General features: G+C 45.6%; 1 protein-coding gene across 8 annotated transcripts in view; it reads right to left on the reverse strand.

Moving 5' to 3' along the window:
• SUGP2 (SURP and G-patch domain containing 2) overlaps window positions 1–12,950 on the reverse strand; it is a 40,272-nt gene that overhangs the window by 27,060 nt on the left and 262 nt on the right. For 6 of the 8 annotated variants that reach the window (XR_011650361.1, XR_011650360.1, XM_071219228.1 and 3 more), the window contains exons 1-5: window positions 12,796–12,907; window positions 11,346–11,477; window positions 5,503–7,104; window positions 1,387–1,507; window positions 125–612 (exon numbers count right to left, since the gene is read on the reverse strand). Coding sequence is in view for 6 of the 8 variants with exons in the window: in XM_071219228.1 (XP_071075329.1) it covers window positions 125–612; window positions 1,387–1,507; window positions 5,503–7,104; window positions 11,346–11,466 (2,332 nt within the window). In the remaining 2 variants the exon portion in view is untranslated. Of the gene's footprint in view, window positions 1–124; window positions 613–1,386; window positions 1,508–5,502; window positions 7,105–11,345; window positions 11,478–12,795; window positions 12,932–12,950 lie in introns of those variants that run through there. The other 2 variants (XM_024560747.3, XM_071219224.1) reach the window with 2 other exon arrangements.

Here is a 12,950-nt window from a genome sequence, read left to right on the forward strand (position 1 = left end):
GTGCACCCCATTGCTTACCAGGTCCCCATTGCTACTGTCTACTGCCCAGACCACTGCAGAAACCCCTTGAGATTAGAGATTCAGAGCTAGGGCCCAGAGGAGGGAGACAGGAGTGAGCACCCACCGTCAGCAGACAGGCAGGGAGAGGAGCTCTGAGGGGCTTCGGATACATCCACTTCTGCTGGCCTGGGAGATGGGCCTGCAGCTTCTGAGCTGAGGTCATGAGGAGAGGGCCCAGCTGGGTCTGGCAGGCAGTCCTTGGCAGCATCATTTCCATCTGGCTGGGGCAGCTTTCCCTGTGAGGAACCTGGAGCTTGCCGAGTGTGATGTTTTAGCCTGGTGCCCGAGCAGAGGAGGGTCTGGGTCCCAGTGGTTGCTCTTCTCATCTTCCACCCCTGGAGACCTGGAGCTCGGAGTAGCCCCCGCCGCCGCCCTGGAAGGAGCCTCTTCTTGAGGCTCTGGACTGCCCGGGCATACAGCATAGCCCGGACTGCACATTCTGCTGCCATTGGCTTCTGACCCATTCCTGGTGAGGTTTGGCTTATCCGCTGTGCTTCTGCCAATTTCAGCTTGTAATACTTATACTCCAGACTACTGTCATCAGACAAAAACCTATAAATTAAGGCAGACACAGTGGGTCACTGCTAAAACACCAGCACCACCGAATCACTGCTGCAAATACACTGGCAAACCCTTTCTGCATGATGGCTTCTCCACTGTCTGAGGCTCCACCTGGTTCCACTGAAGACCCAGAGCTGGGCCCATGTCACCCACTTTGCCCAGAATGACTACAGGACAATCAGGAGCTTTAAGCACTAGTGGAATCCTCCTCAATTTCATCAGCAGCTACAAAGGACTTCATAGCTCCTGGGAGCTTAGCTACACAAACCAGTTACCCTGGAACCATGGAAGCATTCTGCTACCAGTATATGACAGATGTTGCTCCTGGACTCCATTTTCAGAGGGTGACACCCTTCAAAATGGTGAGTGCTTGATAACTTTTCAACTGTATTACTTACTCTAATAAGCAAGTATTGTATTTATGAAGAAAACTTTAATTTTAAAGAGTTCTATTCACATGAAGAGGCAATAAGGCAAGAGGAAGACAGTTTAACAAATAGTAACAACAAATCACAAACAGCTGCTGTGACATATCCTTCATCTTACACACACTCTTTGCATGCACATCTCAGCTCATCCTTAAACCAGCACATCAGGAATGCGGACTTCTAAGACTGGCCAAGAAAAGGCCACAGGTCAGGTCTGCAGTAGGGCTGGTGCTCAAAATAAATACCTCACTCTCTGCTCTGGACACCATCAGAGAGACATAAATGTTGCTTTGTGCTCTATGGGAGGGATGTGGAAGGCTGATATTTTTAGACCTACCAGTAAGCAGGGTCCTCCTTGAGATGAGCTCTCTCTTTAGGAGACAGACTGCCTCCAACAACGCGAGTGACCAGCTGGTCAATGGTGTCCACCATCTTATGATCTGCTCGCCGGGGGGTGGCTAAAATATACAAAAGAGCTTTTCTGAGAAACATACTAGACCACATAGGGCCTGGGAAGACCAGGACAGAGTCACAGGCTTAGAATGGAGCCTAAGCACACACCAGCAACTGAAATCCTCCTTCATGAGAGACCAGTGTTGAAAAGACAGAAGTGGAGTGTTATTCTAGAAATCAATATATAAAATAACCTCACAAAAGCTATATCAGCATAACCACCAGGGCAGAAACATTCATAGGCTTACCATAACAGTACAGAGCAAAACATGTATATGTTCTACAGAAGGAAATGGTAGGCAGTAACTCGATACCACTTTTTGTGTATCACGTAACTTGAATATTCACAATACCAAGGGGAAAATATATAGATATAAAATGTATTTAGGTATAAAATATATAAAACATTTACTGAGGTTGTGATTCCACCTAGGAAGGAGGGAAGGTACATAAATATGGAAACATTGAAAAAAAAGAAGAAAATATACCAGAAGGCTAACAGATGTTATCTATGGGTGATTTATCAGGATTTTATTTTCTTTGTGCTTTATCTACAAAATATAAACATACATGTGTTCTGTAATCAGGTAACACATATATAAATTTACAAAGAAAAATTTCCCAATTGAAAAAGTCAATGGGTTCTGGCTGGTGTGGCTCAGGGGATTGAGTGCTGGCCTGAGAACCAAAGGGTTGCTGGTTTGATTCCCAGTCTAGGGCACATATGCCTGGGGTATAGGCCAGGTCCCCACTAAGGGGTACTTGAGAGGCAACCACACATTGATGTTTCTCCCCCTCTATCTCTCTCCCTTCCCATCTCTAAAAATAAGTAAATTTAAAAAATCTTAAAAAAAAAAAAAAAAACCCTGTAGAATTTTAAGTCCTGGCCACTGTGGCTTGGTGGATTGAGTGCTGGCCTGCAAACAAAAGGTCGCTGGTTCAATTCCACGCCAGGTCCCTAGCAGGGGGCCGGGGGGTGGGGGCAGTATTCAAGAGGCAGTGGGTTGATTTTTCTCTTTCTTCCTCCCTTCCCCTTTCTCTCAAAATAAATAAAATCTTAAAAAAAAAAAAAAAAGTCAATGGTCCCAAGGTAGGTGTTCACATAAATTATCTGCTGAATGTATGAAAACATTTTTTAAAAGATTTCATTTATTTATTTTTAGAGAGGGGAAGGGAGGAAGAGAGGAAGAGAAACATCAATGTGTGATTGCCTCTCACACTCCCCTCACTGAGGACCTGGCCCGAAACCCAGGCATGTGCCCTGACTGGGAATAGAACCCGTGACCCCCAGGTTCACAGGCCAGCACTCAATTCCCTGAGCCACACAGCCAGGGTATATGAAACCATTTTTTAAAGTGTGACTTTCCTCCAATATGGCTGTAACTTAAATGCCACCAGCAACACAGAACATGTGTGTCCTGAAATAATGACTGTTTAGTTTTCTGATATTTGCTAGTTTTAACAGCACAGAATGGTCTATTTGTTCACTCATTCAATAAAAAACATCCTTGAAATGGAGAGATTTTCTAGTTTGTCCTGTGTAGTACTATACTGCCCTCTTCCTGCCTATGTCTGAATTGTAGCTTTGAGCTTATCTGAAGTATCAGTGAGAACTCTATACTGGATAAGTCTTTCAATTCTCATATTATTGCAAGTATTTTCCTTTTGAAATTGTTTTCTTTTTCTAAACAATATTTATTTATTTATTTTTAGAGAGAAGGGAAAGGAGGGGGAAAGAGAAACATCAGTGTGTGGTTGTCTCTAGCATGCCTCCCACTGGGGACCTGGCCTGAAACCCACACATGTGCCCTGAGTGGGAATCAAACCAGTGACCCTTTGGTTTGCAGGCCGGCACTCAGTCCACTGAGCCACATCAGCCAGGACTGCTGTATTTTCTTTTTGTTATTGGCTCTCATTTTACAGAACTGCCAATTTTACAGAAAAAAAGAGGTCCATAATCAGCAGCTTTCAGAAACAAACACAATTTGTGGGTGAACACAACCATCTCTAGAAAAGATGACCATAGCGAAAGACAGAAAGTGGTCCTAGTAATCCTTCTCCTGAGACTATATCCTTTTAAAGGCTTTAAAAATAAAAATTAAAAATAATAGTAATAACCAAACTCAACCAAAGATGTCATCCCAGCATTCCTAATATACTGTAATGAAAACAACGGTGTAATCCTGGCCAGGTAGCTCAGTTGGTTAGAGCATTGTCCCAGTACGCTAAGGTTGTAGGTTTGATCCTGAGTCAGGGCACATACAAGAAGCAACTAATGAATGCATCAATAAGTGGAACAACAAATTGATGTTTCTCTCTCTCTCTAAAATCAATAAACAAACATTTTAAAGAGAGAAAAAAATAAGTGTCAGGGCAGTGCCTGTGCTGTCCACCTGTTGTCCAGATAGCCAAGGCTTGCAGATAACAATTACGAGGGAACCTAGCTCTGCACATCCTCAGAAGCCTGTAGTAAAAGGCAGTGTGAGTCTAACATCAAGGGAAAAGTGAGATAATTTGTTAGGCCAATATCATGATGCAACAAGTGCTGCAGAAACACAGGGACTTTTAATAATCCTATTGAAGGGTACATGGTAGTGTTTTCAGTACAGCAGCACTACATTGGCAGGCCTGCCTGCCTATCAGCACCACAAGGGGACAGTGGTGGGTAACTTTAAGGTTATGGGTGACTTTTTCCTCCAGTATCATTACACTGACTTTCTGCTCTACCACTTTGGAGGGTATGCAAAGGTAGGGGCCGCTTTGGCCCTGAGCCTGCTTTTGGAAGACTCTCTCTCTGGGAGTAGGTGTGGCCACTCATCTGTGATGGGGCCCATCAGTGCTTGTGCAGTTGGGGCTCCACAAGGGTGTTAGAGAAGTGAGGAGATTCAGGGACAAATGAGACTTCCCCACGGGGTTGAGGCAATGGAAACAAAAAACCTGTCAGGGGGGAAGAGAATATGCCTACTACCTGTGTGCATGAACTCTGGGATATTTGGGCTGAGAGCAGCCATCCTGGGAGCTAAGGCAGAGGGATAGGAACATCAATCAGCCAGTCATGTTTATTACCTCCTTATTGGCCTGCCCCCTCCCCTGTAAGCCAACTGTTAACTGCACATTACCAGGTATATCTAAGTGATCTGTCAACATTCAGCAGTGTAGAAAAGTGAGCAGGTGCCTCTGTTACCTGGATTGACCTGGCTGATCCCTGTCCATCCCTCAATACAGCTCAAATATGGCACCCCTTTGGCCTCCCAAACTCCCCAGGCTGGGCTAGGCTGAGCTACGCTGGGACCTCTCCTATGACCCCCTTAATCCCAGTACAGGAGGGGACAGTTTTTGTGATTTCTTTCTCTCAGGAGCCTGAGGTCTCCTCAGAGACAGTGCCCACCATTTACTTTTCCTTCTAGGAATACCTGAGGCGGGGCCCTGTTGGAGCAGGGTTTCTTCTTCTTCTTTTTTTTAAAGATTTTATTTATTTATTTTTAGAGAGGGGAAGGGAAGAAGAAAGAGAGGGAGAGAAGCATCAATGTGTGGTTTCCTCTCTCATGCCACCTACCAGGGACCTGGTCTGCAACGCCGGCATGTGCCCTGACTGGGACTCGAACCAGCAACCCTTTGATTCATAGGCTCATGCTCAATCCACTGAGCCACATCAGCCAGGGCAGAGCAGGGTTTCTTAAACTTGGTTGCAGGGTGGTACAAGCCCCGCAAATACGCAGGCAAAATTATGAAAAATATATGTGCATTTTTCACGGCAAGGGCTGCAGCTTTTCATCAGATTTCTAAGGGATTGTCTAATGCCTCCTGTGGTAAATGCAAGAGTCTTCATATATGCTTATGGTATGAAAGGCAGGGTTTTTTACTAAAATTTCTGATTTATCTCCAGTTGGCTAAAGAACTTCTTGTGAAAACCTCAAAGAGAGTAAGAGATATTACAAAAAAAAAAAAACATGAAAAGAAAGAAATCACAACGAGTAGAAACTTTTGCTGCTTTCCTTACCATCACTCAGACCACTCAGAGCCTTGGCCTGAATTTCAGGTTGGGCAGGAGAAACTGTTTTCTCATCTTGAGTTGGCTCAGTTTCAGCTTTCTTGACCTGAAGTGGACACCCACTGCTGACCAGCCAGGCCTTCAGGTGATCTATGTACTCTCTCCCAAACAGAGTGGAATCCTCAAAGTTTGGAAATGCAGCAGGAGAGGGAGCTATATCTTGGAGGCCAACGGCTTCTAAGATTTTTTCTTGCCGGAAAGAAGAGGCCAAGGAGAATGTCTGTCCCAAAAGAGCCAAAGACTTCCGGCACAGAGAATTGGTGGTCTCCAGGGCAACAGCCAAGTCCAGGGGGTTACTGAGGGTCTTCATTTTGATACTCAGTTCGTAGGCATTGCAGGCCATGAGCAGGGGTGTGACACTCTTTAGAAGCCGGTCTTGAAGCCTCATTATGTACTTGTCAAAGGGCTTTATGATTTCAAAAAAGCAATTTTTGGTCTTCACAGCACCTTTGTCTAAAAGCATGTTTAAAAACTCATTATCGACTCTGGGTGTTTTCAAAGCAGAGTGCTTTAAAAATTTGATAGTAAAAAAGCAAAAATCTCTGTGCTCTGGTTTCAAGGAGCATTTAAATGAGGCAAGCATTTTAGCACAGGTTTCAGTTTCAAGTTCAAAGAGAGTTTGGAAAAGCTGGGAAAATTTAACATCATCTTTTATGGTGTGGAATCCTGCCCATTTGATTATTTCTATCCCAAATCTTGAAAAAACATCAGATTTATCTATGAGGTCAAAGCTCATCTTTCTTCTTGGGAGACGAACGTCCTTCAGATTGAGCCCCAGAGGGATCTTCTGAGTGGGAAATTGGATATCTTCCGTTCCTGGGTTTGTCCCTAGGGTCACATCAGAACTTGGGGTGGTTTTCTGGATTTGGTTAGTACCCTGAGTTTTGGGTGTAATACGATTTACAGTGGGTATTTTTTTTGTGCTCACATTTCTCAGTGTGACAAGTTTCCCGAGCCCTGCTTTAGGTGTGAGCAGGCCCTGAGACTCCCCCTTTCCTAGGAGGGCAACTTCCTGATCGACAATGTTTAGACCTCGGCCTCTGCCCTGAACTTGAGTGCTGCCCCTGAGCACAGAGTCTGCCTCCCCTGGATGGTCCACATCGTAATCCCGACTCTCTTTCTCCAAACACTCTTTCTCAATCAGCCGGGAAGACCCAAAGTCTCCCAGTAATGCAGGACCAAAATTATACTCCTGTGACCAAGACGATTCTTGAGAAACTGGGTGGCCAAAGTCTTGTTCCCAGGAGCCACGGAGTGTAAATTTCCAGTCTGGAGAACGGAAATATCCCAATTTCCGGTGACCAAAGACCTGGTCTCGGGACTCAGGGTGGGAAAATTCCAGGTCCCGGCCACATTCTTTGCGATAGTAGTTGTCTTCACTTACAGAAGGGTTGCTTGATCTGAAGGAAGGTCCTGGAAACACATCATTTCTCAGGCCTTCTCTCCCAGCATCTCGAGAGTGAGCTGCAGATCCTCCCAGAGTGTATCTGCTGTCACTGTGAATGTCATCATACATATCTGCTCTGACTCTTGGGAGTGTCCTTATAAGATCTGAAATAAACAATCCAAAAGGAAACACAAAGGTACTTTAGACCAGAGGATGCAAATGAACAGTCCGTAGACTACCAGCCAGCTCGAATGCTTTATTTGCCTAAGTGCATTTTACAAATTCCTATTTGTCACCAACATTTAAAATGTGTTTGGCTTCCCTTAAACACCTGAATTTACTACTTTTTACTCAAAAAAAAAAAAAAAAAAAAAAAAAGAAAGGAAAAAAAAAGAAAAAAGACTACAAGCAGTAGGCCTGCATTTGCCCTAATGATAGTGCACCAAGGCTAAATAGCAATGCCTCTTACTCAGATCTCCTGCCCTGGCTTAGCAAGCATCTACTTTACAAGCCCTCTTTTAAATTCAGAGAAGGGTGTCTGATCCTCAAATAACCTGGATTTCTTTACTGTGACTGGAATACTTGTGTATTTCTACCTCTAGCACAAAACACACAGGTTTTCTAGAGGTTGCCTGCTTTCCCTGCCGCCTACTAGGAACTCTTGGCCCACAGTGCCGCTGAGGCAGGAGCCACATTTGATGCTGCACCCACCACAACTAACCAGGCCACAGCCAAGCTTCTGACCCAAAGCTGGCTGATACACTCCCTGGTAAAGGTCCACTGGACCAACCAATCCCCTGAAAAAAAAAACAGGCTAAAGCAAACATAACAGAAGGCAGAAGTTAAACAAACCATCAAGAGAGGCCACAATGGAAATTGAATAGTGTGAGGTCTTGTTCTCCTCTGTGTAGCAATGAGGAAAACAGGACCCTGTATTTGCATGTTTATTCATGTACAAAGAAACTCTGTAAGAATGTATGAACATAAGTAACTATGAGCCTCAGGGAGACTTTGCATAGAGTGCCTTTCTAACTGTTGAATCAGAATCTATTATTTAGTCAAAAAGTCAAATGCAAAGAAGGAAGTGAGAGATGCCATGAGGTCATAATGGGATGAGGCCAAAGGAGTCCAAATCTTTATATAAATCCAAGTTTATCTGCTCAGCAGTACCCACTGAGCCCCTACTGTGTGTGGGCACTACTCTAGGCACTGAAGTTACACCAAGGAAAAGAGGCAGCAAAGTCCCTGCTCTCCTGGACTTGTCACTTGAGGGAGCCAACAGTCAATAAACAAAAATTCATCAGGTGAAAGGAAGTGCCAGTAAGAAATATCAAACAGGTGGAAACTTGAGATGGAAAGCCATTTTTAGACAGGCTGGTCAAGGAGGGTAGCTCTGACAATATACTGAAAAGTGGAGGCCTGGCATGAGAGGCCACACTATGCAGTTATGGGGGAAGCCTTCTAGGAAGAGGGAGTATGGGGACAAACCCCTGAGGTGGGACCAGCAAGGGACCAATAAACCAGAGGGAACACAAGGCAAAGTGGTAAGAAGGCAGCTCCTAAACTCTGCTGCATATTGGAGTCCCTTGGGGACCCCCAAGCATCCTGATTTAATTAATTAGCATGGGGTATGACCTGGGCATCATGGTTTTTAAAAGGTCTCCTGATAATAATAATGTGCAGCAAATTTAGGGAGATGTGGACAGATTTAGCAGATAAGTCAGGCTCTCAAAGAGACGCTTGAGTAGTTGGAGTAAGATGGTGAGCTACAGAAGGGCTCAGAGCAGAGGGATGACCTTACTGGCTATTGTGAAGGGAATAGACCAAGAGGGACAAGAGTAAATGTAGATGTTGTAACAGTCCACTGGGATAATCTAGGTATTGATGGCTACTGATGGCATGGTGAGAGAGGCAGCACTTGAGATAGAGTGTTGGCTGATTTCTGTGCAACAGAATTTTCCAATGCCAGGTGTCAGAAAACACACAGGTATAGAGAAAGTCTAACCGATGAACCATGTAGCTCTGGGACATAGAGATGGTTCCAGAAGGATCTAACATCCTGCTTGGTTTCTAGTTCCCTTCTCCCCAGACATTCCTGAAGTAACAAGATATGTATTGGTGTTTGAGGCTCTAGATAAAGATGCCAAAATGTTTGTTTCCATATACACATAAACACATACACACAGAGATATGTGTCTTTGTGTGTGTGTGTGCGTATATATATAAACATGTAAGTATTTAGGACTGCATACTGGTAAAAGAATTGAACTGTGGGGGTTATGGAAGCAGCTAAGACTTTTACATTTTACTCTTAACTATTTCTTAATTCTAATCTTTTATAATAGGTATGTTTCTGTGTACTACTCATAATTTTTGAAAACTCATCAATTAGTTTCTCCAGGTCCAAAGCATGTAACAAACAGTTATCTCTAAAGCAAGCACTTAAGACTCACATATCCAATGTTGAGAAACCCTCTTCCACCCTCTTCCATGCCAAGGGTGGTTTGGGGGCTGGTGCAGCAGCAAAAAGCACAGCCCCAGGAATGAAGCCTGAAGGAGGCCAGTCCACAGCAGCAGAGGAGTGAGTGCACCGTCTACTTCCCTGGGGCGGGGAAAGGCAACTAAATCAATCTCAAGGCCTGCTACGCCTTCCTGGGGGAAGTCACCTGTGAGCTGGGTCTTAGTGCCCAAGGGAATCAACCAGGCAGAGCTCGGATGAGGAGGGATTCAAAACACAGACAGGTGGCACAGTATCACTGAAACATGAAACCCAAGGCAAGAAGTAAGGGTTGGGAGCCTTGTGTGTGGTAAGGAACATCCATGTCGTCCTATAATCTGTGTGGGCACCATTTTTTATTCTGTTGGCATGGTGTTTCAAAATTTTCCAAAGGGAAATGTTTTCAGGCAGGGTCTACTCTCAGCAGCTCTACAGCCTTTCACCCCACCCTCCAGTCTTGCACACATCACAGTTACCTTGTTGCTCCCACACTTATCTGAGGGTATAACCCGGAAGTGGGGAGTCCCAAGAGTCAAAGCAGGGCTTTGGCCCAGCAAGGTTGGCATTAATAATGGGTTGGCCAAAACGTTTGTTTTTTTCTGTAAGACGGCTCTAGTAACACTTAGTTGTCTTTAACTTCATTTGAAACAATTTTGTTAAATTGTATCGTGACAGCTGTCGTATCAGCATGTATTTTTTTAAAAAGTTATCAAAATGGGTGAATTTTTGTGTAGGCATTTTAATAGTGCAGATGGAAGAAAATATACATTTTCAGCATACTATGCTTTATCATTTCAAGAAAGGTAAAAATGCAACTGAACCCCCCCCCCCCAAATTTGTGCACTGTATAGAGAAGGTGCTGTGACTGACTGATAGAACATGCCAGAAGTAGTTTGTGCCCTGGCTGATGTAGCTCAGTAGACTGAGTGTCAGCCTGTGAACAAAAAAGTCACTGGTTTGATTCCCAGTCATGGCACATGCCTGGGTTGCAGGCCAGGTCCCCTGTTGGGGTGCACAAGAGGCAACGGATCAATCCATGTTTCTCTCACACACGTATATTTCTCATCCTCTCTTTTTCCTTCCATTCCCCTCTCTCTAAAGATAAATAATTTTTTTAAGTGATTTGTGAAATTTTGTGCTGAAGATTTTTCACTGGACAATGCTCTAAGGTAAGGGAGATCATTTGAAGTTGATAGTGAGTGATTGAATCAAGACATTAATTGAGAACAATCAACCTTATAACACGCAGGAGATAGCTGACATACTCAAAATATCCAAATCAATAAAGTTATGGATAAAAATGAAAAAAAAGTCTTTTATTTTACAGAAAAAAACATACAGATTTTTTGGCCAACCCAATAGACCCGTAGTCAGGGAGGATTTGAGGGGAATGATGCCAGAAGCTGAGAGACCATTCAGGAGGAGATTATTGAAATAATCCAGACCAGCACTGATAAGAACTCAAACCTGAGCATCGGTGGTCAGGATGGAGCCAGGAGATTGATTCAAGAACCCTTCTGCAAAGGGGAAAGGACTAGTCAAAGAACATGTATGAATGACCCATGGACATGGACAACGGTGTGTGGATTGACTGTGGGAGGAGAGGTGGGCTGGGCAGAGAAGGGCAAAGTGGGAAAAACTGAGACAACTATAAGAACAGTTATAATAATAATAATAAAACCTTTAAGTGGGGGAGGGCTTCTGGGAGGAGATGCTCCAAGGAACGACAATACCTTCTTCAAACATGCAGACCCATAGAAAACTTCATCCTCCCTTAACAAATAATGAATGTAGGATCAGAGAACTTGGTTTACATAGTTTGCCCAAGGGACTTAAATCCTCCTGCTCTGACCCTAAATGCCCCATTCCCCACCCCTCTCCCACACCCAAACAAGCACTTTAATTTACCTTGAGCTTTAAATTGCAGAGCTTCACCTACAGCTTCACCACTGGGGTCCATGTGATATCGGTTAGCTTTTTCTTGTAATACAGCATCAAAAGTCTCCTGCGCAATTCGCCTTGCTGCCATGTTTCTCTGACCTGTAGTCAGATAGGAAAAAAAAGACTAAGAATGCCAACCAACGCTCAGAGAGTCAGCTCTCTATTTCACCTAATCCTCAAAGTAATGAGGCAGTAATCCATAATCCAGCTCCGTACTTCAGAGAAAGGTCAGATTATTTTAAGGGGCCTCTGCCCTCACAAAGCTCACAGGTGTGTGTTGGCTAAGAAAGAACAAGACAAGCATGGTCATCTTGGACCTATTATTTTGCTTCTCTGAGCCCATTTCCTCGGAATCCTTTGAAAGCTCTACAAAAGTCCTTATTTCCTGGGGTTGTTGGAGGACTGCAAGGAGCAACACACACAACTGAACATAAAAGTGTAGGGAATAGGAGCACAACCCTCTCGCATGGTGGTTAGGAAGGATGTGATTGTTCCCATTTCTCAAAAAACGGCCAAGGGGCTCTAAGAACCGACTAGCCCTCAGGGAGAAGAAGCCTCTTGGAGGAATCCCTGACTAGGGACAATGAACGAGTGACAGTTGTAGGGAAGGGACTCCCATGAATTCGTTTACTTGAAACAACCCTTTGAAAAAGTGGGTCCTGTTATGAAGAATATTAAAAAGAAGAGGGAATGGGAGCCTCAGGCTAAGCGACTCACCCAAGGTCAGCCAGCCAAGACTGGCACCTGGGGACAAAGCCTGAAGATTACACAGAAAAAGACTGAGAAAGAAGGAACACTGGGGAATCCGGTGGCGGCCCTTTCTCAACCACACGGCTTCCAACTTGAAACCTACCACCCAAGACCCAAGCCTGCGCCTGCCTTGCAGTCTTCCTGAGAACCACCACCTCCTTTTCCATCCTGGAGCCCTTTTCCTAGGGCGCCCCTTGTTCTCTACTGGCGAAGGGAAGGGTCTGCGGGGCAGGCGGCCGGGAACCAAATCAAGCGACCTGACCTTCCCGTCATCTATGCAATGGGCAGCCATGGTGGGGGCTGCTGTAGGGATTGAACCCATTAAAAATGGCAAAGGGCCGGATACTGCACTCGGCCTCCCCGATCGCCTCACAAGAAAGGCCGCTCCCGGCACGGGTGGAATGAATGAGTGAGGGAACGAATGAATCCCTCAGGTTGTGGTCCGCCTGCTCCCAGCCTCCGAGGACGAAGAAAAGGGGGCATCGGGTCTGGGAGGCCGCAGACCGCCCCCTCAGGCCGACCCATCGGGGACGCGACAGCCGCGCAGCTCCAAGGGCCGAGCCCACAGAGCAATCGCGGGGCCCCGGAGCCCCGGGGCCCCCAAGGGCCGAGTCTTAGTCCCTTACCCCTGAGCCCACCCACCGACGGCGCCCGGCCCGGGCCTCACCCCGAGCCCACCGCGCGCGAAGCCGCCCCCGCCGACGCCTCAGACCCCTCAGCCACCGCCTTCGCCGCCGCCGCGCGAGGCGGGGACATGCAAATGAGCCAACGGTCTCTGCACCGCCGCGCCGCGCAGGCGCAGGTCGATGCCGTGCCCTGGTG

This window comes from Desmodus rotundus, chromosome 9, assembly GCF_022682495.2.
Source record: "Desmodus rotundus isolate HL8 chromosome 9, HLdesRot8A.1, whole genome shotgun sequence".
In the NCBI taxonomy this organism is placed as follows: Eukaryota; Metazoa; Chordata; class Mammalia; order Chiroptera; family Phyllostomidae; genus Desmodus; species Desmodus rotundus.